This window comes from Crotalus tigris, unplaced genomic scaffold (assembly GCF_016545835.1).
Source record: "Crotalus tigris isolate CLP2741 ecotype Arizona unplaced genomic scaffold, ASM1654583v1 scf7180000018590.67127310178:1205815, whole genome shotgun sequence".
In the NCBI taxonomy this organism is placed as follows: domain Eukaryota; kingdom Metazoa; phylum Chordata; class Lepidosauria; order Squamata; family Viperidae; genus Crotalus; species Crotalus tigris.
In genome coordinates this window covers 435201-460247 of record NW_024097092.1, presented here as the reverse complement: position 1 = coordinate 460247, position 25047 = coordinate 435201, and the positions used below count along the sequence as shown (strand labels likewise).

The following is a 25047-nucleotide window of genomic DNA, read 5'->3' as shown; positions in this document are numbered from 1 at the left end:
TCATAGGGGGAGGGGGAGGGAGGAAGGAAGGGAGGAAAGGGGCTAGGCTGACCCACCGGCACTTGTGGCACTGGTAGACGTTCTCCCCGCAGTTCCCGCAGACCCCCGGGTTGGCGGGCACGGAGGCGCTGCATCGGGGGCACTGCAAGGTTTCCGTGGAGGCCTGGTAGTTCTCGTAGAAGTCGGCAAACTCAATCATCACATTGGAGGCCACGATGGGCAGGGGGAGGTCGATCTTCACCTCTGTCTGGCCGGGGGTCAGCTGGACCTTCTTGGCTTTGTGCCAGCGGGCCGGCCTAAAGGGGGCAGAGGCAGAGGGAGGCCCGCCATGAGACCCAAGCACAGAGGCCGAGTTCTGCTGCCCGCCTCCGGGCCCGGGAAAAACTAAGTGTTCCTGCTACCCTCGCGCGGAAAACACCCTCTGAAATGAGACCAGCCGAGGGAGGTCAGGAATGAAGGCATCCCCCCCCCCTCAAATGAACAGAACCATCGAGGTTCCATGGAGAGGAGATGGAAGAAGAAAGGCAAGTTCGTCTCGTGTGGGCAAAGGAGCTTGGCCAAAAGCAGAAGGGAAACATCCAGGAGGAAAATGGCAGCTTGTGGTTGAGGAGCATGTCTGTCTATCATCTATACCAGGGGTCTTCAAACGTGGCCCTTTGATGACTTGTGGACTTCGACTCCCAGAATTCCTCAGCCAGGCACGTGTGCCTGGCTGAGGAATTCTGGGAGTCGAAGTCCACAAGTCATCAAAGGGCCACGTTTGAAGACCCCCTGATCTATGTCTATCATCCATGTCTGTCTGTCTGTATCTGTCCGTCTGTCTCTCTATATCATTTATCTATTATCTTATCATCTATTTCTACCTATCTCTTTCATCATCTATTTCTATTATGTATATCTATCATCTATCTATCTATATCTATCTTTCTCTCTCTTTCCTATCATCTATATCTTATCATCTATTTTTATCTATCATCTATTTTCTATATTTCTATTATGTATATATCTACTTATCATCTATCTATAGCTTTCTATCATCTGTCTCTATCTTATCTCTATTTCTATCTATCTCTATCTCTCTATCATTTATTATCTATATCTATTTCTATTGTCTTTCTGTATCTCTACCTTATCATCTATATCTATCTTTCTCTCTCTCCTATTGTCATGTGTCTGACTAATGAAACACTTCAAAGAACTTTCAGGCATGGTTTAACCTAAAAAGCCTTGATTAGTGTAATGGAGTGTCAGCACGGCATGGAGGATGCCAAGATCTGAATTTCCCTTCCTTTGCACATAATATTCCAGGCATTTCCCCTCCCCTATTGTGGGGTCATGATTCACATCTTCCAATTAACCTGGAAGGCAAAGATTCACTTCCGTTCCTTTTCCCGGGCTTTCCTTATAATACTCCTCCCCTTTCTCTGTCATCTGAATTAACTCTAAAAATACCAGACAGTTCTGCATATTTTGTCAAAGCAAGAATATTCAATATTAGCAGTGTTGACACCTATCATCTATCTATATCTATCATCTATTTCTAACTATCTTTTTATCTATCATCTATTATTTATCTATATCTATTTTTATTATGTATACCTATATCTTTATGTTATCATCTATCTCTTCTATCTCTCTAATCATCTATATTGATCGATCTGTTCTCTGTCTGTCAATCAATTATCTATCTATCTATCCGTCCATCCGTCCATCCATCCATCCATCCATCCATCCATCCATCCATCCATCCATCCATCTATCTATCTATCTATCTATCTATCTATCTATCTATCTATCTATCTATCTATCTATCTATCTAATCTCTCTCTGTCCCTGTCTGTCTCTCTGTCTCTATCATCTATCTATATCTATATCCGTATCCATCTCTATCTCTCACTCTCTCTTTTTAGGAACCACCCATTTCCCTCACAGAGGGACTCATGTTGGTGCACGGACAAAAAGTTGAAAACAAGAATTGAACATAAAACGTTAAGGCAGAGTCAAGGATAGCTAAAACCAGCCAGAGACTCTGAGCTGCCTCTTGTGACTTTGCCCATCCTTACTTGTTCTTCAGCTCCACGATGGCCTGCACGGTCCTGTTGTTGTAGTAGAGGTTGATGGTCCGGACCATCTTGGTGCGCTTCAGGTCTCCGATCTTGACCGTCACTTTGCTGATGGTGTGGCTGCCGATCAGCTTGACCACCTGCTGGGTGGTGGTGTAGCGGGTGTCCACCTTGATGGAGGAGAGCTTGATGTACTGGGAGACGAGAGAGAGAGAGAGAGAGAGAGAGAGATGAGAGATGGGCTGGAAGGGTCTGGGGCCCGGCGGGGCCAGGAAGCGCACGGGGAGGGGCCACTTACGCAAAAAGGCACTTCAGGGTTGTTGCAAACGAGACAGGGGTCACTCTCTAAATAGTGGCCGTCAAACTCCACCAGGCCGGAGAGGGTGCTGGAACGAGAGGAGGGTGGGTGATTCTGCTCAGGCCAAAGTTCCAGCTGGCTGCAGCTTTTCCTTCGGTGTGGCAGGCCTTGGGGCATCAATTCACAAGCAGGACCAGCGCAAAAAAACTAAATTTCATTTCCCAAAGGGGCTTTTTTTCACAAGGTAACTAGACTTTCCTGTTTTTCTTTGAAGGCGTTTCGCTTCTCATCCAAGAAGCTTCTTCAGCTCTGACTGGATGGTGGGAATGGAAGGATTTATACTCCTTGCAGACAGCTGGTCATTTGCCTTCTTTCAGAGAGCCATTGAGGCCACCTGGAGATTTATGTGTCGTCAAGGTTAACACCTGATGATATCAACAGAGAGGGACGAATACGACATCATCTATTGCCAGTCTACAACACAGTCCTTTCAACGGCTCCAAGAAGGCTCCACACACATTTGCACTACTCAGGTGACCCTGAGGACACAGGTAAACCTCCAAGTGGCCTCAATGAATCACTAAAAGGATGCAAATGACCAGCTGTCTGCAAGGAGTATAAATCCTTCCATTCCCCACCAATCCAGTCAGAGCTGAAGAAGCTTCTTGGAGGAGAAGGGAAATGTCTTCAAAGAAAAACAGGAAAGTCCAGTTGCCTTTTGAAAAAAGCCCCTTTGGGAAAACCAGGACCTGGATGATGGAGAATCTCCACAGACCTTAAATTCCATTTCATTGCCATTTAACTGCATGAAATACAATTAATGTAATAGCTCTCCAGCATCCTCGCACCCCACAACGTCTTTCTTCTCAGTCACCCTAAAAAAGGGCTGCTGGGAATGAATTTGGAACAATTCCTAGGTGGTCCAAAAGCAATTTGGGCAGCCAGGCAAGCCCACCCTCTCCTGTCCATACAAGAAGCCCCACCCCCACCCCCGCTGTCCCTTCCAGCTCCCTTCCGCTCTGAACGCGCCAAGCGACACTCACTTGTAGATGTTGGAGTTGGGGTGATTGGTGAGGATGTGGTTTTGCATCCGGAGAATCTCCACGGCCTTTTGGGAGTATTCCTTGAACTGAAACAGAAACCGACGTGAAATCAGAGGAACCCATCCTGGGAAATCAGGAGGTGCCACCAAGCAAAGCTAGGTGAGCTAAAGAAAATGGTCCCTGAGTGGGCTGAGGTGGCTTCCGGCATCTCTGGAGAAATTGAGATTGCAGTAGGAAGGGGGAGAAAAAGCGTTTTTCTCTCTCTCTCACTTTTTAGCACCCAGGCAGGCGAGTCACCCTCCTACAAACAGGGCAGGCAAGATGGCACCTGAGCTCTGACGTCACCAGCTGATTCTTTGCTATTTTGACCTAGCCTACCTCACAGGGTGGCTGTGAATCGCACAGAAATGCCCCCCCTCCTCCTCCTGGGATGGCTCTTGGGGTAAACCTCCCCAGTTGTTTTAATCACTTTAAACCAGTGGTTCTCCACCTGTGGGTCGGGACCCCATTTGGGGTCAAACGACCATTTCACGGGGGTCGCCAAACAACGCAGTCCGCCATTTTCCCCCCCTTTTCCTTAGCTGTGCTCCTCCCTTTTCTTCTGTTGGCTTTTGAAAGCCAATAGAATAGACTCTCTTGAATAGAGTCTCATTCTATTGGCTTTCAAAAGCCCAATAGGAATTGTCCAGGCTGTCTCTGCCCTGCTGAGCCCGCCAAAAGTCCCAGTCTGCAAACGGTGCTGCACCCGTTGAGTAGTCCTCGACTTACGACCGATTGGGGGTTGCGGCATTAAAAAGGTTGAGAACCACTGCTTTAAACATGCACAGGAGCAGCCAGTCTCCCCTGCTGCAGAAGCAGCCCTGGATGCTCGGAATAAGGTGGGTGGGTGGGGGGGAGAAGAGACCATTCAAGGCTCTTACCTTTTTCTCCGTCTGCTGGGTTTTCAGAGAGAAGTAGCCCAGCAGGTCCACGAACTGGGCTGCCTTCCGCCCGTAGGCTGGCAGCTCTGGCCAGATCGACCACATCAGATCCAGCAGCAGCTCTTGCTGGGACTTATTGGAGTTCCTAAAGCAGACATGTCAAACTCGCAACCTCACGTGACGTCGCGCAACGTTATCGGGTCAGTTTTGCCGTTGCCGGCAATGGGACGGGGCGTGGCGTCCGCATGACGCATCCGGCCCGCGAGCCGGCAGTTTGACACCCCCGTCCTAAAGGGAAATGTCTACAGTCAGGGGCTGCTATCTGAATTTATGACTGTACTTTATTGCAAAAAGTGTCCAAGCTTGGTTACTTTAAAGACTTGCAGACGTGAATTCTGGGAGTTGAAGTCCACAAGTCTTTAAAGCAGCCATGCTGGCTGGGGAATTCTGGGAGTTGAAGTCCACAAGTCTTAAACAGCCATGCTGGCTGGGGAATTCTGGGAGTTGAAGTCTCCCAGCTTGGCCACCCCCTGCTTTACTGGATTCTTGCCTCTTTTGTCATCCGTTCTCCGTGTTCCGCAGGCATTTGTTAAAGTCACGGGTCTTAAGAAAAAATAAATAAACACACCTCCCGTTCTGGAGGCTTTTCTCTTCCGGGCCCAGGGAGAGGAAGAAGGCTCCTGGGACCGCGATGGGTGGAGCTGGGCTTTACTCACCGGTAGATGTGCAGGGTCAGGCAGTGGGCCTGCCAACGCACGGCGGAGGAGTTGGACTCCAGCAGGAAGCAGCGCAGGAACTGGATCAGCGTCTCCTTGTCGGCAAATTTGTTGAGCTGGTTCACCAGAGCCGTGCAGAGCTGGTCTTCCTGGCTGCCCGAAGACCCGTCTCCTGGGGGAGAATCGGGGGGCTCAGCGGTGGCACTGCCAGCGCCTGCCAACGTTCGGAGGGCTGCAGGGGACGTGGCAAGGGCAGCTCCAGGCCGCCCAGCCTCACCCTCTCGCTCCTTCTCCTTGTCCTCCTTCTTGCTCTTCTTAGTGGACGATTTGCTCTGTCCGGACGGCTGGCCCGTGTTGGAGCCTCCGGGGGCCGAGGCGGACGTGCCCGAGGAGCTGGCCGAAGCCGCCCCGGAGAGGACCTTGCTGCCACACAGGGCGCAGGAGAGCAGCTGCAGCAGGACGGGTGAGACACCCTCGTCCACCAGGAAGCTGACTTGCAGGAGGAAGTAGAGGACCGCTGGAAGAGGATGAGGAGGAGGAAGAGAAGAGGAAGGTCGGTGTTTCTTCCACGTTCATGATCAAGCACCCCTTAAATTGGCTTCTGCAAGAGGTCGTGGCCAAGCGGGAGCTCCGAGGCAGGGAGGATCAAGCCCACTGGAAAAACGCTGAAGGGGGCAGCTTCAGGCTTTGGAGGGTCCGACAAGCGGAAGTTCAGGGTGCAGCTGCCCAGGTACGAGGAATCTTTTACCCTTCCTGGCCCCTCCCCTCAATCAGGCCCCCTGACCCAAGAGCCAAAAGAAGAGCACGGAGCTCCCGCTGGACCCACTGGAGCAGGGCCAGGATTCCTTTCCAGGGACTTACAGTCGTCTTTGATGCAGAATTTTTGCCAGTTGACCGTCCGCTGCGTGGCAATTTCGGCACAGGCCTTCAGGTGCTCCATCTGGAAGGGGCACAAGGAGGAGGAGGAGGAGAATTTTTTTTTGGGGGGGGGGGGAGGAACATCTGCAAAGGCCAGATGTTCGTTTCATGAACTGGCACCCAGGGATCTTCAATATTGATATAAAAACTGGGGTTCACAAGGAACCCCTGTGCAATTTATGCCAAGTCCAGACCTGGCCGGCTTATCACTCCTGCCCTACAGGGGAGCCAATAAGTTTTCTCAACTTTGAGGTTTGAGCTTATGACCGCATCCTTACAGAATCTCCAAGCCAGGAGAAGAACACAACAAACCCAGAGGTGTATTCACACCAGAGAGGAACAGCCCAAGGTTGCCGAATTCCTCAAGATGCTTTGGCCAAACTCCAAAGGCAGACACACACACACATGCACGCACGCAGGCTTTCCCCGCTTACCAAACTGATGAGAGTGTCGTACTGCAGGGCGGACCCGGAGCTGGCGGTGACCACGCTGGCCCTCAGGAAAATGCCTTGCTCCTCCAGCAGCTTCTTGATCCCCCGGACATGGGAATCCAGGGTGTGCAGGTCCCGCAGCTGGCGGTACTTCTCCTTGGAGCCACAGATGAAGAGGAGCAGTTTGCGTACCTGGCGCCGCACGTAGGGGGTCTGCTGGATCATCAGGTACTGAAAGGGAGGAGAGAAGGTGGTGGAAGCGTCCCCCAAAACCTGCTTTCTTGGGAAAGGTGCCTTTATGTGAGGAATGGACCAACTCACTAAGGCAGAGCCTCCCAACCTTTGGGGCACCAGGGACCGGTTCCGTGGAGAGAGGTTTTTCCACAGACTGAAAAGTGTGTGGTTTTGTGTGCTGCCTGCATCCCATGGATGGGGCTTTGCTTGTTTCTGCGGACCGGTACCGGTCGGTGGACCCCTGCACTAAGGGACAATTCAACGGTCCGATTCAATTGTTTAAAACAATTTTTAAAATAGTTTAATTTCTGCCATCCACATTTCCTTTTGTCCCTCCTTTGGCGTGCTTTCTCTCACGATTCTATTCCGCTATTTCTCTGATATTAGTGTAACTTTTCTCCCGTGGCGAATTGTCCCGTGGCGAATTGTCCCGGGATGAGTTGTCCGTGGCAAGTTGTTGTAGACCAGGGGTGTCAAACTGCCGGCCCGCGGGCCAGATGGATGCGTCACGGCGAAATCGTGCCCGCCCCATTGCCAGCAATGGCAAAGAAGTCACGATATGTCGCGACACGTCACGTGACGTTGCGAGTGTCAACGCGGTGACAATTAGGAAATCGCAACCATTTCACCTTTTGCTTTCATTGTGCTTTTTCTGCTGTTTGAGATATTCAGAAGTAGAAGGGGGGATGGGGGGAATGCTGGAGCGTTTTCAGTTAGCCAACAATTGCAGTTGTGCGTGTGCTTAAGGTCAGTGTTACAAAAAGCTTTGGCCGGTTGAGAAGTTGGGAGGAGAGCCTGGTTTTGGGATAATTGCTGAATGTGATGTCAACGCTGCTAACATCGGATGTTTTCGCTTTGATAACAGATGGATTTGCTTTTAGAGTCAGATGTTGCTGGGGAGGGTGGATGTTCAGCTAGACATAGTAATACTGAACTAGTGTGAGAATCAAGGTTGTTGAAATAAGAGATGATAAGAATTGGCCGGCTGGAGAATTGGAGGGAAAGCCTGCATTTCAAACTAATTGGGGAATGTGATTTATGACTGTTAATTGGAGGAGGAAACTGTGCTTTGATACTATGTGCTCAAGGGGGGGGGATCCAGTTTTTGGCTTCCATTGTGTTAGTACCGATGCTATGCTTCTTGAATAAAAGATTTTTTAAGGTAAACAATGCCTCGAAGTTCTTTGAAGAGTTTCATCTGTCCAGAACCATGACATGTGATTTATGACAGCCTTTCTGGGAAGGGAATTAAAACTTGTTACTTTGTATCTGGGGGAGGGAACTTCAGTCTTGGGTTCAACTATGTAAGTGCCGAGACTTTGTTTCCTGAATAAAATGTTCTTTAAGGAAGAAAACTTTGCCCTGAAGTTCTTTTAATTGGCTTCATGTCAACGCTGTTAATATAGGATATTATTGCTTTGACAAGATATGCAGAACTGTCTGGTATTTTTAGAGTTAATTCAGATGACAGAGAAAGGGAGATTTATAAGGAAAGCCTGGGAAAAGGAATGGAAGTGAATCTTTGCCCTCCGGGCTAATTGGAAGATGTGACTTATGACTGCAAAATAAGGGAGGGGTTTAGCAAGAAAAGTTAGACGCAAGCAAGAGAAATTCAGATTCTGGCATATATCCATGACATGCCGTCAACCTGTTACACTGTTAATAAAGGCTTTTAGGATAAACAAGGCTTGGAAGGTCTTTGAAGTGTTTCATTAGTTGGAACCTTGACACTTCATCTATCGGAAGTGTGACAGCGCGTTTGATACCCCTGTTGTAGACCCACCTTTATGGAGACGTAAGGAGAAAGAGGGAGGATCCTTTTCTTTCCTGGACCTTCAGTTCATGGCTTCCCCACCTACCAGCCCCACAGATGGTATGTCCCACCACAGGGTCCCTGAGCCCTGGACCCCACCCACCCGCCCTGGGAAGCAGAGCAGAGTTGCTTTAGGACAGGACAGCTTGAGCATCACACCTGCACTGGGCATAGCCGAGAGGGCTGCACTGAACGGCTTCTGGAGCCCCACCGGTGAGCGGGTCAATGCCGGGAGAGAAACACCAACCTCGGATAAGAAGTAGAACCACGAATGGTCAAAGATGGGGGGCGGGATGCGGGAGTTGGTGTCAGCGATCTTCTTGATCTGGTACGGCAGCCGCAGGACCATCTCCGTCAGCAGCTGGGTGTAGGCTTCGAAGACATCGGCCGCGTGGCCCTGGAGAGCAACGAGAAGAGGGAGCTTCACCACCCCTGCAAGTTTCCCTTGGCCCTTTGGAGAAGAGGTCCTTCAGAGCTGGGATTCCCTGCTCTCCAAAGGGCTCAGAACCAGAAGAGCAACAGAGATATAGACGCTTATAGACCTAGATGTCTAGGGAGGTTCTCTGTCCTCCAGGTCCTGGTTGACCCAAAGGGGCTTTTTTTCAAGAGGCCATTGGACTTCCTTGTTTTTCCTTTGTAGACATTTTGCTTCTCATCCAAGAAGCTTCTTCAGCTCTGACTGGATGGTGCGGGAATGGCAGGATTGATACTCCTTGCAGACAGCCGGTCCTTTGCATCCTTTTAGAGCAGTGGTTCTCAGCCTGTGGGTCGGGACCCCATTTGGGGTCGAACGACCATTTTACGGGGGTCGCCAAACAACGCAGTCCGCCATTTCTTTTCCCCTTTTCCTTAGCTATGCTACTCCCTTTTATTCTATTGGCTTTTGAAAGCCAATAGAAGAGACTCTCTGGAACAGAGTCTAATTCTATTGGCTTTCAAAAGCCAATAGGAATTGTCCAGGCTGTCTCTGCCCTGCTGAGCCCGCCAAAAGTCCCAGTCTGCAAACGGTGCTGCACCAGTTGAGTAGTCCTCGACTTATGACCGGTTGAGTAGTCCCCAACTTACGACCGGTTGGGGGTCGCGGCATTAAAAAGGTTGAGAACCACTGTTTTAGAGGGTTGTTGAGGCCACTTGGAGGTTTGTCTGGGTCCTCAGTTGTCCCAAAGGTGCTTTTCCATGAGGCAACTGGACTTCCTTGTTTTTCCTTTGAAGACGTTTCGTTTCTCATCCAAGAAGCTTCTTCAGTTCTGACTGAGTGGTGTGGAACGGAAGGATTTCCTCAGGGTGACACAGCCAAACCTCCAGGTGGCCTCAACGACGCTCTGAAAGGACGCAAATGACCAGCTGTCTGCAAGGAGTATAAATCCTTCCGTTCCCACCATCCAGTCAGAGCTGAAGAAGCTTCTTGGAGGAGAAGTGAAACGTCTTCAAAGAGAAAAAAAAAGCAAGTCCAGTCTACAACAGAGTCCTTTCAGCAGTTCCAAGAAGGCTCCACACCCATTTGCACTACTCAGGTGACCCTGAGGACACAGGTAAATGTGTCGTTGAGGCCAAATGACCTCAACGACTCTCTAAAAGGATGCAAATGACCAGCTGTCTGCAAGGAGTATAAATCCTTCCTTTCCCCACCATCCGGTCAGAACCGAAGAAGATTCTTGGAGGAGAAGCGAAACGTCTTCAAAGAAAAACAGGAAAGTCCAGTTGCCTCGTGAAAAAGCACCTTTGGGACTTATAAACCTACATTCAAACGGGATGCTCAATGCTCATAAACCTAGATTTAAAAACAGTTTTTGGACTGTCTATGATGCCAGTTCCAAACCCTGTTGACTGTTCCTGAAGAATGTCAACTGCGCTCCAGACCCAAACTAGAGTGATCCTCAACTTACAACAGTTCGCTTAGTGTTACAACAGCACCGAAAAAAAGTGACCCGTGACTATTTTTCACACTTTATGACCGTTGCAGCATCCCCCCCCCCCGGTCACAGGATTTACATCTGGATGCTTGACAACTGGCTCACATTTATGACGGTCACAGTGTCCCGGGGTCACACAATCATATTTTGACAAGCAAAGTCAATGGGGGGAAGCCGGAATTTCCTTAACAACCGTGTTACTAACTTAACAAAGAAGTGATTTGCTTAACGACCGTGGCGAGAAAGGCCGTAAAATGGGGGCAAAACTCACTGAACCAATGTCTCACTTAGCAACATAAATTTTGGGCTCAACTGTGGTCGTTAAGTCGAGGATTATCTGTACACAGCCAATCAAATGTAAGCTAAAAATTAGAGCAGGGGTGCTCAGCGTTGGCAACTTTTAAGACTCGTGGACTTCAATTCCCAGAATTCCCCAGCCAGCAACAGTTGTGCTGGCTGGGGAATTCTGGGAATTGAAGTCCACGACTCTTAATGTTGTCAACGCTGAATGCCTCTGACTTAGATGATGGAGGGAAGAATCATTTTTATTAGGACATTTGTATATTTCTTTCCTTTTTTTAAAAAAAAAAGCTTTTAAATACGTGTGTGTGTTTGTGTGTGTGTGTGTGAGACAGAGAGAGAGAGAGGGAGAGAGACAGAGAGGGGGGGAGAGAGGGAGGGAGATGGAGAGATGGAGAGAGGGAGGGAGGGAGGGAGAGAGTGAGGGAGAGAGGGAGGGAGAGAGGGAGGGAGATGGAGAGAGAGGGGAGGGAGGGAGGAGGGAGAGAGGGAGGGAGAGAGGGAGGGAGGGAGAGAGGGAGAGAGAGAGGGAGGGAGAGAGAGACGGAGAGAGGGAGAGAGGGAGGGAGGGAGAGAGGGAGGGAAAGAGGGAGAGAGGGAGGGAGAGAGGGAGGGAGGGAGAAAGAGGGAGAGAGAGAGGGAGGGAGGGAGGGGAGAGAGAGAGAGAGACAGAGACAGAGAGAGAGAACGAACAACCACAGCTTTGGCACACTGTCAACAACCCCAGGAAGGACAAAAGCACCCAAGGGGGAGACTTCTGAAGTAGTGTGGTTCCTTTTTAATTTTTCGTTTTTTGTCCTTCCGTCTTCTCAACGCTGCTTCGGATGAGATTTTGCTTTTTTACTTCTGCTGGGGAGATGAATGTTAGATGACAGGCAACCCAATAAAAACTGAGTAACAAGCTGGGATTTTTGCCCGGGGTTAAAAAAAGAAAGAAAAAAAAAGGAATAAGGAATAAGCTACGCCACATCCCTCACCAATCCTTACTATCAGCCTCTTCCTACAGCTGGGAAGGGAAGGAGGGAGGGAAGGAGAGAGCGAGAGAAAGAGGAGAAATGTGAAAAACAGCAAGCTCCTTTGAAAGAAAGGAATAAAAGGGATTAAAAATTGCAACCGTCACTGCAGGCCATAAGAATTTCAGCAGGCTCTATTCTTCCAGAAAACAGCAGCCGAACATTTAATTCGGCTTATTCCATTGTGAATTATGAGTGCAGGGGGAAAACACACACACACACACACACACACACACACACACACACACACACACACACACTGAAACTGCACCACCAGACGTCAGGAATAAAGGAGGCTCTCTGGTAGTTAAAGTAGGGCAAGATCTGCTTTTAGGGGGCCTGGCCAAAGTCGCAAACAGGCTGTGCTAATGCTGGCTTGCGAGACTCCCAAAAACTCTGTTTGTGTAAAGCAGGCCCTGCCCTCACCAAGGGGAAAAAGGGTGCTGAGACGAAGAACAACTTTAGCAGCTATGACAATCCAACATTCTTTAGCCGTGTTCTGAAGAACTCTCCATCCTTAATTCAGCTTCAACAACGAACCCTGATTCCAAGATCCACCTGGGCAATGCTGTTCTAAGAACACTATTTAAGCTTCTTTAAACCACGATCAGCCCACCAAACTTTTGGCTGTTTAAACAGGACAAAAAAAAAAGGTCGAATTTGAGACAGAAGAGTAAACAAAGACCAGGATAGAATGCAGGATTGCAGGCTGACTCTGCATTCTCTCTGCCAGGAGTTCGACTCAAGGTTGATTCAGCCTTCCATCCTTCCAAGGTTTGTAAAATGAGGACCCAGATTGTTAGAGGCAACAGGCTGACTCTGTAAACCGCTTAGAGAGGGCTGTAAAACACTGTGAAGTGGTACATAAGCCTAAGGGCTATTGCTAGCTATCTTCCTTCCTTCCTTCCTTCCTTCCTTCTTTCCTTCTTTCCTTCCTTCCTTCCTTTCCTTCCCAGTGGTTAGAAGGCAGTATTGCAAGCTGATTCTGCCCACAGCCAGCAGTTCGATCCTGACCGGCTCAAGGTTGACTCAGCCTTCCATCCTTCCGAGGTCGGTAAAATAAGGACCCAGATTTTTTGGGGGCAACAGGTGGACTCTGTAAACCGCTTAGAGAGGGCTATAAAGCTCTGTGAAGCGGTATATAAGTCTAAGGGCTATTGCTATTCTTCTTCCTTTCCCATCCATCCATCCATCCATCCATCCATCCATCCATCCATCCATCCATCCATGGTATGCAATGATTAGAATGCAGCATTGCAGAGTGACTCTGCCCATAGCCAGCAGTTCAATCCTGACCTGATCCTGAGGTTGACTCAGTCTTCCATCCTTCTGAGGTCCATAAAATGAGGACACAGATTTTGGGGGGACAGCAGGCTGATACTGTAAACCGCTTAGAGAGGGCTATAAAGCACTGTGAAGCAGTATATAAGTCTAAGGGCTATTGCTATTCTTCTTCCTTTCCTTTCCTTTCCCATCCATCCATCCATCCATCCATCCATCCATCCATCCATCCATCCATCCATCCATGGTATGCAATGATTGGAATGCAGCATTGCAGGCTGACTCTGCCCACAGCCAGCAGTTCGATCCTGACCGGCTCAAGGTTGACTCAGTCTTCCATTCTTCTGAGGTCCATAAAATGAGGACCCAGATTTTGGGGGGACAGCAGGCTGATACTGTAAACCGCTCAGAGAGGGCTATAAAGCACTGCGAAGCGGCATATAAGTCTAAGCGCTATTACTTATGCTACCGTGTTCCTAATTCTTCAAAATCTGAAGTTCTGGCAACTCCTTTAAGAGGGTTTTTGGTTTTTTTTTTTTTATCAGATCCTGGAAAGGAAATGTTAGGCCCGCATCAATGTGTTGAATGCTGGCTGGGGGATTCCTGGAGCTGAAGTCCACACATCTTAAAAAAGGCCAAGGCTGAGAAACAGCGAACAAGAGGCCTATTCCTCTGGACTGGAGGGACATTTTTGCCAGCGCAAACTCACCTTGACATATTGCCGCAGAAAGAAAGGACTCATGTCGGGAGGAGAGGAAGTGGTGTGGGGCTTCAGGAGCTGGCTGGTGGGGGCGGGCTCCTCGTCGGTCTGCTGGTTCTTCCAGTAGTCCAGGAGGGCCTTTAGGACGTGAAGGCAATAGTCCACGGCTCCGGAGCTCAGCAAAGCAGCCGCGGTGGCACTTGAAATCAGGGAGGACGACTGCGGGAGACACAGGGAGCAATGAGGGAGCCCAGCGCGTTCCCCTTACCTGCGCGGACCAAAAGGCCCAGCAGCAGGAAGGCTCAGCGCCCAGGAGCCCAATTCTCCAGCTGAACCGTCTGTTCTGAGCTTCTGGGCTTGCTGATGTGAGGGGAAAGGAAGCCTGGAGACTAAAACATATGAAGAACCGTTGCAGGATTGGGGTTTGGCTGGTCTGGACAAAAGAAAGATTAGGGGGGACATGATGGCAGTCTTCCAGTATTTGAGGGGGGGGGGTCAGCTTATTTTCCAAAGCACCTGAAGGCAGGACGAGAAACAACGGATGGAAACCGATCAAGGAGGGAAACCACCTGGAATTAAGGAGAAGCTTCCTGACAGGGAGGACAATTAACCAGTGGAACAGAAGTTGCCTTCAGATGTTGTGAATGTTCCAACACTGGAAGTTTTTAAGAAGAGACTGGACAGCCACGTGTCTCGAATGGCATAGGGTGTCCTGCTTGAGAAGGGGGCTGGACTAGAAGACCTCCAAGGTCCCTTCCAGCTCTATTCCGATTCTGACCCCTCTGGGCTCCTGAGCTCAGTCAAGGAGGACAGGATTTGGGGGGTGACTTCAATTGCCAGCATCTCTTTCTCGCCCACTCTTTTTTAGTCATCCTGTTTTTTTAAAAACTCACTGCTGTGAAATATCACTATTATACACACACAAACCCCCAAAAGATAAAAAAAAAATGTATTAAAAACCCCCAATGTGATTCACCAGACTAAAAACAAGGCAGACAGGATCCAGCCTTGGAGGGTTTCCCTCCTTCCTTCTCAAGGCAGGGCTGGGCAGGGAAAGGGCCCCTTCTGCCCAGCCTCTGCCACGCCAGTGGAAGGACGGGGTGGCAGATGAACACATACAAGAATACTAGCAGAAGCCGTGACCTTGAACTCAGGACATTCTGCAGAGCACAGGCAGGGACGCTTCTATCGGGTGGAAACTAACCAAGGAAAGAAGCAACCTAGAACTAAGGAGAAACTTCCTGACAGTGAGAACAATTAACCAGTGGAACAACCTGCCTCCAGAAGCGGTGAATGCTCCAACACTGGAGGTCTTTAAGAAGAGACTGGACAGCCATTTGTCTGAAATGGTATAGGGTTTCCTGCCTGAGCAGGGGGTTGGACTAGATGACCTCCAAGGCCCCTTCCAACTGTTATTCTATTAAGAGGAGAGAAACCTATTCTCCAAAGCACTTGAGAAGTAATGGATGGAAACTAATCAAGGAGAGAAGCAACCTGGAACTAAGGAGAAACTTCCTGACAGTCAGAACAATTAACCAGTGGAACAACCTGCCTCCAGAAGCGGTGAATGCTCCAACACTGGAAGTTTTTAAGAAGAGACTGGACAGCCATTTGTCTGAAATGGCCTAGGGTTTCCTGTCTGAGCAGGGGGTTGGACTAAATGACCTCCAAGGCCCCTTCCAACTGTATCATTATTATTATTATTATTATCTTGGGGGCTCTGTGGCCAAGCAAACCTGGAGGGAGAATGAAGGGGTCCCAAGGGATGGGGGCTATAGGCCTGGTCCAGCAGAGTCCAAATGTCCCCGAGAGACACCACAGAAGGGCCCTGGATGGCCTAGGGGGAACGCCACCCCACTTCTGCTGGGTCTGGGCCCTTCCTGGCCTTTGATATTCTCTTAAAAGAGCAGCGACAGGAGCCTTTAGGCTTTGGAAGGAGGCTTAGTTTAAAAGAGGCAGGAGGAGGGAGAGAAGGCAAAACGGCAATCAGCTCTGGAGTCTAATCTCCCCTCCACACACATGCCGGTGGGCACGGAGCAGAGGATTAAGAGGAGGAGGAGGAGAGAGGGGGGGGGCTCCAGCCCCTTTCATTTGCCTCTCCTTCAAACGGGTCCGTTCCTCTGGAATTCGGCCAGTCGCGCAAGCGAGGAGGGAGGCAGCGGTGCTTTTGAAGAGATGCCAGGAGACGCCCCCACCAGCCCGGGTCCCTCACCCCCACTGGTCATCTGTACTTTGACAGGTTTTGCTCTCCTGCTCTTGGGAGGAAAGGGAAGGGAGGGGGGAAAGAGGCTGGCGAGCCCCAAGTGTAAATAAAACCATTAGAGAAAGCCCTCCTCAATCCAAACAAAGCCCAGAGCCCATAAGCTCATTAAAATTCGATGCCTTCCCAGTTCCATTTTTAACCTCTGCGCTTTTGTATATTAATATGCTTTCCTCGGCATGCGCCTTTGCCAGCTTCCGTTCTGGAAATACGCCTTAGCGCTGCACCGTTTAGCAACGGAATCCTCTTAGCCCTTTCGAAACATGGCAGATAGTGCGGCATCTCGGCCCTCCCGACAATCGCATTTGCAAATGCCACCCCCCTTTTTTTCTTCCTTTTAACTGCGGCTGGGTTGGTGGGCAAAGCCCGCCCGGCTGCTGCCCGGATCCAAAACCCGGAGCCCGCAGCATTCTCAATCAAGAAAGGGGGCAAGGAGGGTGAATTGGGTAGGAGGGGGGGAGAAAACGGCCCTTCCTTTCTACCTGTACAGTTGGACGAGGAGCCTGGCCCCTCTACTTGCACTCAGGCTGAGACACAGCAGTGCCTCAGTTGGACAGTGATGAAGAACAGCTGGGACAAATCCCGGATGCACGAAAGCGCAGGCAAAAGAAGCAAGTACGACAGAGGAATGCAATGGGGCGGCTCCAAAGGCAAAGGAGAAGACATTAGAAAGCCACGCCTTGGCTGAATTATAAAAGGGAAGGTGTGGGAGGTGCTGGCTGTACAGACCCACCTGGGGCACGATGCCCCCAGCGGGACACGCTCCTCACGTACCTCACAAATGGAAGATTTCGAACCAGACTTGGTCCGGGACATGAAGACGCTCAACAGCCTCATGATCACCAGGTGGACTTCATTGAGGGCAGAGCGTTCGTTTTTCTTGGACACATCCTGCGAGGGAGAGGGAGGGGGGAAAGAGAAAGGAAAGGGCTAAAACAGGGGTCCCCAACCCCCGGTCTGTGGACTGGTACTGCGGCATGCCAGCAACCGGTCCGCACAAACAAGCAAAGCCCTGTAGGCAGCACACAAAAATACACTCTCCGGTCCGCGGAAAAACCTTTCCATGGAACCGGTCCCTGGTGCCCAAAAGGTTGGGGGCCTCTGGGCTAAGAGAAGGGCTGCCCATCTAGTCCGAACCCTTGCCCAAACAGGAGAAAAAGCACCTGTATCATCCTGATCCCCTGAGTTAGGACTGGTGCACAGGTGCAGGCCTACCTCTGATATCTCGCCCCCCCATTGCAAATACTTGGTGCATTTTTCAAACTTGGCACTACGGCCTACAGATCTGAGTGTACAGATCTGAGTGACTTCGTTACAAGGTGGGCGGCAAATAAATTAAATATATGCAATAAATTAGCAACCCATCCGGGAGCTGAAAGGCAATGAACTTGACCAGTGGCCTGACGAGAAGCTCACGGGCTGCCCAGCCCCTCGGTTCTCCCTCGAGCTACTGCTGCCCTCTAGTGGCCAGCAGGTTGGGGTGCTTCCCAGCCTGGCCTGCCAAAGTGGCCTTTTCTCCCCAGCTCTGATTTAGGATGATTATGGATGAGTGTTCGGATTATTGCTTCTCTCCTGGATGAGTTTCCATCCTAAGCCACCGGTCTGACTTCGGATGGAAGCTCATTCAGGAGAGAAGCGACCTGGAATTAAGGAGAAGCTTCCTAACAGTGAGGACAATTAGCCAGTGGAACAGCTGGCCTCCAGGAGTTGTGGGGGCTTCGTCACTGGAGGGTTTTAAGAACAAAGACTGGACAGCTACTTGTCTTGAATGGTGTAGGGCAGGGGTCTTCAAACTCAGCCCTTTTATGACTTGTGGACTTCAACTCCCAGAATTCCTCAGCCAGACGAAGCCCACCAGTCATAAAAGGGCCGAGTTTGAAGACCCCTGGTATAGGGTCTCCTGCCTGAGCAAGGGGTTGGACTAGAAGACCTCCAAGGTCCCTTCCAGCTCTATTCTGATTGATAGCTTAGAGTTTCATGGAGGAGCCGCTGCCATCTCATTGCATGCCCCAACTACGTTCACATCTCATCCTGGGAATGTCATGCAGAAAGAGGTGTGTGTGTGTGTGTGTGTGTGTGTGTGTGTGTGTGTTTTACCTTCTTCTCCATGCAGAGCTCAGCAATCAACTGGGCAAGAAGGTTATCCAGGGCTCCTTTGTCTTTTTCTTCATCGCCATCAAGGTCTGTGGTCAGCATCAGGATCACCTGTGGACAAGGGACGCGGAAGGACAAAGTCAGGGACAATGGCTGGGGAGGGTGGAGTCCCCCCAGGCGTGGTGGACAGAAGTCTCCTCCCCCCTCCAAAGAACACTAAAAGCATTTGAATAACAAGCTCCTGTCCAGCCAGAAAAGCAGGGTCGGTGAGAGGAGCTACACCGAGGGATGCACAAGGTCTTCCATATGTCCCGCCTGTGCTTAGGATAGCGGGCAGCTTTAGGAGAGAAACTGGATCTGGTCTTTGAGCACCAGCCCGAGTAAAAGAGGGAGAAACAGAGGAGAAAAACCACAAGCAGAGGAGAAGATTCGGCCTCCAGGCGCCATGCGCATGACAAAGAGGGCGGAGGGGGGAGAGAGTCAGACCCACCTGCATGTAGGGGATGGCCCGGACCCCGCCCACGTTCCTCAGCTGGGGCAGGGTTTGCAGCAGCCGTTCCAGCAGCATCAGCCGGACCATGTGCAACCTGGAGAAAGAAAGAAAGAACGAAAGAAAGAAAGAAAGAAAGAAAGAAAGAAAGAAAGAAAGAAAGAAAGAAAGAAAGAAAGAAAGAAGAGAGAGAGAGAGGGAGGGATGGAGGAAGGAAGGAAGGAAGGAAGGAAGGAAGGAAGGAAGGAAGGAAGGAAGGAAGGGAAGCTTGTGAGGGATAGCTGCAAAACCACACTCTGGCAACTGAGCAGCATGAATTGTGTTCTCATTTTTAGCCCAAAGAGACATCTGCAGGAAAGTCTACCTGGGATTTTTGATTGGCAGGATCAGAGGGGACTGAGCCCTGAGGAAGAGGAAGGGCCTAACCCAGTGGTTCTCAACCTTTCTAATGCCGCGACCCCATAATACAGTTCCCCATGTTGTGGTGACCCCCAACCACTTATACATCACCGGGTGCCAGGGGCGTGGCCAAAGAAAAGGGGGAAAAAATGGCGGACAGCCTTGTTTGGCGACCCCCGTGAAATGGTCGTTCGACCCCAAATGGGGTCCCGACCCACAGGTGGAGAACCACTGGCCTAACCACTTCAAAAACTGTCCCCTCCCCATGCAGTGGAGCTGCTTCTTCTCCCCGTCCCCAGCCTGCTGCAGTTCCCCAGGCTGGGATGTGCGAAGGAGGCCCTGCAGACTTGGAGTGACTCCCCCCCTGCAGCCCCCTCCCCCCCAAGCAAGGAAGGAGCTCTTGCCTGTTGCTGGCGTGGACGTCCCCTTCCCCTTCGCCCTCGCCCTCAGAGCCTTCGCCCTCCGGCTGTCCCGTGGCGGTGCTGATGGCTCCCGTGCTGGAGCTGATGCTCCCAGGCCCCGCCGGATGGCCCTCGGGCGCCGTGTCTCCGTATGCGCTGCTGCGGCCGGACACTGCAAGGGGGAGCCAGGCGGCTGAGCACCGGCGGTCCCTGGAGATGCCTGGCCGGGGGCAAAGAGGAAGGCCCCTTCTTTCCCAGGCCAGGCCTGGAGGGTCTTCAGCCCGGACTCCCCCCAAGGGAAGGGGAAAACCCAGAGGGGCGATTACCGCTGTGCTCGCCTGCCACGGAGTCCACGGCGCTGCCCCCGCTCTCGGAGCCCACGCTGCCCCCGTGGTCGGCTGGGGAGGTGCGGAGCGTGGAGCCGTCGGTCGCGGCCGTGCTGCCTTCGTCATCGGAAGCTGGAGCTAGGGGAGTAAGGAGAGCTGTTACGAGTACAAACACGGCCTCTGAGCATGTCCAATGGGACCGGCCCCAAGCACGAGCCTAGGCTCCTTCGGCAGGCTGGAGAAATGAGGGATGGGGGCTTCGTGGCCTGATCCCTTTTGAAACCCCCTTCAAAAACTAAACCCGGGGTGGGGGGTGTCTGTCTGTTCAAACTGGAGGCAACAAGGACTCTCTTGCGATCCAGGCAGGGTCGACTAAGCACCCCCTCCCACATCTCTGCCCATCCCAAGGTCCGGATTTTACCCCGCGCGCATTACCTGACGCAGTGGTGTCTGACAGGGTCCCGGCATCCAGGGAGGAAGAGCTGGGGGCCTGTCCGGACAGCCCCAGGCTCTGCAGGCCGAGAGCGCTGCTGCTGCTGCCTGGGGGGGGGGGGGCAGAGGAAGGGCGGGAGGAATCAACTCCAGGGTTACGGGAGGAACCCACAAGCAAGGCTCCATTTTTCTCCTCCGTATCCAGGACCCCCCACATTCTCCCGGCCTCAGCACAGCCTTGCCCAGGTCTGCATAGGACAGTGGTTCTCAACCTTTTTAATGCCGCGACCCCCAACCGGTCGTAAGTCGAGGACTACTCAACTGGTGCAGCACCGTTTGCAGAATGGGACTTTTGGCGGGCTCAGCAGGGCAGAGACAGCCTGGACAATTCCTATTGTCTTTTGAAATCCAATAGAATTAGACTCTATTCAAGAGAGTCTATTCTATTGGCTTTCAAAAGCCAATAGAATAAAAGGGAGTAGCACAGCTAAGGAAAAGGGGGGGAAAAATGGCGGACTGCGTTGTTTGGCGACCCCCGTGAAATGGTCGTTCAACCCCAAATGGGGTCCCGACCCACAGGTTGAGAACCACTGGCATAGGAGGTCCCACCCACCCCCCACGTTGCTGCGGGGAGGGGGCTGCCTGCCTCTCTCACCCTGCTGGTCCTGCTGCAGGCTCAAGGCAATGGCCAGTTCGACCATGGTTTCGTCGTCGGCATCAGGGGGGATGTCCAGCATGGGGGGGAAGCCCTCGGCCCCAGCCAGGAGAGCCTCCAGGGGAGACGGGTTCCCGTTGTTCACGTTGTCAGCCGTTTCCAGGACCATCGTTTCAGACTAAGCGCAGGAGAGATGCCAAAGAGCAACAGCACTCAGACTTATATGCCGCTTCACAGGGCTTTACAGCCCCCCCTCTAAGCGGTTGATGGAGTCAGCCTGTTGCCCCCCCCCCAACAATCTGGGTCCTGATTTGACCGACCTTGGAAGGATGGAAAGCTGAGTCAACCTTGAGCCGGTCAGGATCGAACTGGGCAGTCAGCCTGCAATCCTGCATTCTAACCACTGCGCCACCACAGCTTCCTTCCTTCCTTCTTCTCATTTTTCCTTCCTTCCTTCCTTCCTTCCTTCCTTCCTTCCTTCCTTCCTTCCTTCCTTCCTTCTTTCCCAAGCACTCAGACTTATATGCCGCTTCACAGGGCTTTACAGCCCCCTGTATAAGCAGTTTACGGAGTCAGTCTGTTGCCCCTCCAACAATCTGGGTCCTGATTTTACTGACCTCGGAAGGCTGAGTCAACCCTGAGCCGGTCAGGATCGAACTGCTGGCAGTGAGCAGTCAGCTTGCAATCTTGCATTCTAGCCACTGTGCCACCACAGCTTCCTTCCTTCCTTCTCATCCTTCCTTCCTTCCTTCCTTCCTTCCTTCCTTCCTTCCTTCCTTCCTTCCTTCCTTCCTTCCTTCCTTCCTTCCTTTCCTTCCTTCCTTCCCAAGCAAGAAGACTTATATACTGCTTTACAGCCCTCTCTAAGCGGTTTACAGAGTCAGCAACTTGCCCCCAACAATCTGAGTCCTCATTTGACCGACCTCAGAAGGATGTAAAGCTGAATCAATCTTGAGCCGGTCAGGATCGAACTCCTGGCTGTAGGCAGAGTCAGCCTGCAATCCTGCATTCTAACCACTGCACCATCACGGCTTCCTTCCTTGCTTCTCCTTATTTCCCGTCCTTCTCAATTTCTCTCCCTTCCCAAGCAATAGGACTTATATACCGCTTCAACAATATTTGCAGCCCCCTGTAAGCTGTTTACAGAGTCAGCATATTGTCCCCCAACAATCTGGGTCCTCATTTGACCAACCTCGGAAGGATGGAAGGCTGAGCTCAACCTTGAGCCGGTCAGGATCGAACTCCTGGCAGTGAGCAGTGAGTTAGCCGGCAGTGCTGCCTTCTAACCAAGCTCAAGGCTCAAGCATTTTGGCCTGATGCATTAGACACCCCCATCCCCCCATTATACCTCTGGGGGAACTATACCCTTTGACCCCCCCCCCTAATTTAGATTTAAGACTTTCCTAGGCACATCCCAAAGAAGCATCCCAATGCCCCACTTCTTCTCCAGGCTGAGTGGCTGGCCCAGAAAGAGACTCACCACCATCTCAAAGTCTCCATGGTCCACCTCATTTTGCTCCTGGTTCTCCTGCCGAATATCCTCCCCGCTGGGCAGGCCGGGGGTCTGCAGTTTGTCATCAGCATCGTCGTCATCATAATCATCTTTGTCACCTGGATGTTTAAAAAAAAAGAGAGAAAAGTCCTGCTAAGTCCAGGCAGATGCATCGGAGACGAGGCTGAGAGCCAGAGAGAGAGAGAGAGAGAGAGAGCCAGAGAGAGAGACCGAGAGAGAGAGAGAGAGAGAGAGAGAGAGAGAGAGAGAGAGAGAGAGAGAGAGAGAGAGAGAGAGAGAGAGAGAGAGAGAGACGGGACCTTTTATTATCTACGGTGGACACGGGATAAAACGAAGAAATACTGGAGTAGGACTCACATCCTAAGACAGAAAATTCTTAAAATGAAGATTGAGATGAAATCAGAAATTTTTCTTCTGGGCTTAATGGAAAAAGATTTGGGGAAAAAAATCGGAACTTTGGTTTTGTTGACGGCAGGAAGACTACCGTATGCCCACCAATGGAAGGACATTTCGATTCCCACCATGGGCAAAGGGCTACAGAAGTGGATGGAGCTGGCAGAGGTGACAGAATTGACTGTTTTGATTTAAGAAAAAAAAAATATAAGTTTCTACTTGGCAGACCGCTTCTGAATTTTGTGCTTGAAAAAAAAAATGAAATGTTGATTTTGGATTTTACTGATTAGATTGACTTGTTGTTATAGAAATGGCTCATTTATTCTATTATGGAAGGGTAAAAAGTTGAGGTTGGATGCTTTGTTCCACTGCAACAGAGGAAGTCGGAAGTCAATGCCTTCTCTTTTTCTTTTTCCCTTCTCTCCCCCCCTCTTTTTCTCCCCCTTTTCCCTCCCTACTGTGTCCTACTATTTGCTTTTGAATTTTGGTATTTCATTCTATCACCTAATAAAAAGTCACAAATTCAGCATTAAAAAGAACAAAAAGAGAGAGAGAGAGAGAGAGCGCAGACAGGGCCAGAAAACCTCTCCAGTCCCATCCAGGGGGGATGTGACCCCCCCCCAAGGATGGAGAGAGATGCTGCTGGCCTCTCTAGGGCAGACTTCTCCAGGGACTGATCCGCCCTACTGGGACTTCCGCCGAGGTTTTGTTTGCCCCTACCCCAGTGTGGCCAATGCAGAGGCCCAAAGAGAGTGCGTGCCCCTTACCCATGGGGGTGTTGCTTCGAGGGGAAGAGGGCAAGGTCACGTGCCTCCGCTTGTTCCGGGGCCTCAGCACCCGGATCAGCGCTTGCTTGCAGGAGAAGCTCACCGCCGGATCCTGGAAGACAAGTGGCAAGTAACAAATTAAGCTCAGGGGTTGCAGCCCTGCAGAGGAAAGTTCTAGCTGCATTCACACAGGGTTCGGACCTAGCTAACTTGGTTTATGTTCGCTGATGCAGGGCAGCGGGAGGAGCTGGCCTCTTCCTCGTCGGGACAACAGAGGGCAGATGCGAAGGAGTGAGCCGCGCTTCCGTCCAGCCCAGATTACCACCTGTCCTTCTGGTTGGGGATTATGGGAGCTGACACCCGGCGTGAATCTGAGCCGGGCAGCCCCGGGAGTGACTAGCGGAGACGGCTGAGTTCTCAGCCCTTTTGCCTCCCCTCCTTCGGGTGCTCCAGGAGGAGGAGCGGATGGCTCTGACTACCCTCTCCCCCCACAGTGGGATTGTGACCAGGCTGCCAATTCCCACGAGGTTGGGCTGCTCCCTGCCACGGCTAACCAACAGCTGAGGGTGCAAGAGACAAGCCAGGCCCCTCCTGCTGCTCTGTCTAGGGCACGGGTCCCCAACCCCCGGTCCGTGGACCACCACCGGTCCACAGCGTGCCAGAAACCGGTCCGCGCAGACAAGCAAAGCGTCCTCCGTGGGAGGCAGGCAGCACGCGGAAACCGCGCCCCCCCTCCGGTCCGTGGAAAAATCTCTCTCCAAGAAACCGGTCCCTGGTGCCCAAAAGGTCGGGGGGCGCTGCTGTAGGGTCCTCCGTCGGTCTCCCGGCTGACCGGGGGGGGGGGAGAGAAACCACGCGCTGTCCCTCTACAAAGACCCCCAGGCTGCCCCGATCGCTCAGGAGGGAAGCCAAGGCAAGCCGTGAAGCCACGTACCGGACACAGCAGCATCTGCGTGTAGATTTTGGAGGCGGCGTCGATGCAGTCCAGCTCGCAGATGCAGTAGCCATGGAGGATGTCAACGAGGGCGCTGACGGTGGCCTCGACGTGGGTCAGGCCTGCGGCACAGGGAGGAAGCGGGAGGGAGTCTTGGGCGCAAACTGACAGAAGCCCTCTCTGCTCCGGGGGGGGGGGGAACAAGGAGGGGAGGGAGGGAGGGAGGGAGAAGGAAAGAATCAGAGAAGGAGGGAAGTGAGGGAGGAGGGAGAGAGGGCGAAGAAGGAAGGAAGGAAGGAAGGAAGGAAGGAAGGAAGGGAGGGAAGGAAGGGAGGAAGGGAGAAGGAAAGAATCAGAGAAGGAGGGAAGGAAGGGGAGGGAGGAATGAGCCGAGGTGGCGCAACAGTTAAGAGTGCAGTCCTGCAGGCCACTTTAGCTGACTGTGTTCAGCAGGTCAGCGGTTCAAATCTCACCGGCTCAAGGTGGACTCAGCCTTCCATCCTTCCGGGGTAGGTCAAATGAGGACCCAGATTGTTGGGGGCAATGTCAATATATAGATACATTGCTTACTGGTGTACACCGCTTAGAGAGTGCTTAGAATAAGTCTCATAAATAAATAAATAAATAAGTGAGGGAGAAAGAAGGAGGGAGAGAGGGCGAAGAAGGAAGGAAAGAAGGAAGGAAGGAAAAAACAGAGGAAGGAAGGAAGGGAGGGAGGGGGAGGGAGGAATGAGGGAATT

The 25047-nt window shown here is 51.6% G+C and overlaps 1 protein-coding gene across 5 annotated transcripts in view; it reads right to left on the bottom strand.

Moving 5' to 3' along the window:
* Positions 1-25047, bottom strand: part of UBR4 (ubiquitin protein ligase E3 component n-recognin 4) — a 109458-nt gene that overhangs the window by 26695 nt on the left and 57716 nt on the right. For 4 of the 5 annotated variants that reach the window (XM_039355042.1, XM_039355046.1, XM_039355044.1 and 1 more), the window contains 21 exons: positions 24308-24429; positions 23374-23485; positions 22181-22311; positions 20701-20878; positions 20049-20153; positions 19614-19751; positions 19291-19459; positions 18488-18584; positions 18001-18108; positions 16678-16794; positions 13653-13862; positions 8684-8833; positions 6393-6620; positions 5902-5980; positions 5318-5557; positions 5041-5212; positions 4325-4469; positions 3405-3490; positions 2362-2449; positions 2064-2257; positions 57-296 (listed from right to left, as the gene is read on the bottom strand). In XM_039355042.1, coding sequence (XP_039210976.1) covers positions 57-296; positions 2064-2257; positions 2362-2449; positions 3405-3490; positions 4325-4469; positions 5041-5212; positions 5318-5557; positions 5902-5980; positions 6393-6620; positions 8684-8833; positions 13653-13862; positions 16678-16794; positions 18001-18108; positions 18488-18584; positions 19291-19459; positions 19614-19751; positions 20049-20153; positions 20701-20878; positions 22181-22311; positions 23374-23485; positions 24308-24429 — 3109 coding nt within the window. The remainder of the gene's footprint in view (positions 1-56; positions 297-2063; positions 2258-2361; positions 2450-3404; positions 3491-4324; positions 4470-5040; positions 5213-5317; positions 5558-5901; positions 5981-6392; positions 6621-8683; positions 8834-13652; positions 13863-16677; positions 16795-18000; positions 18109-18487; positions 18585-19290; positions 19460-19613; positions 19752-20048; positions 20154-20700; positions 20879-22180; positions 22312-23373; positions 23486-24307; positions 24430-25047) is intronic. The other variant, XM_039355043.1, reaches the window with a different exon arrangement.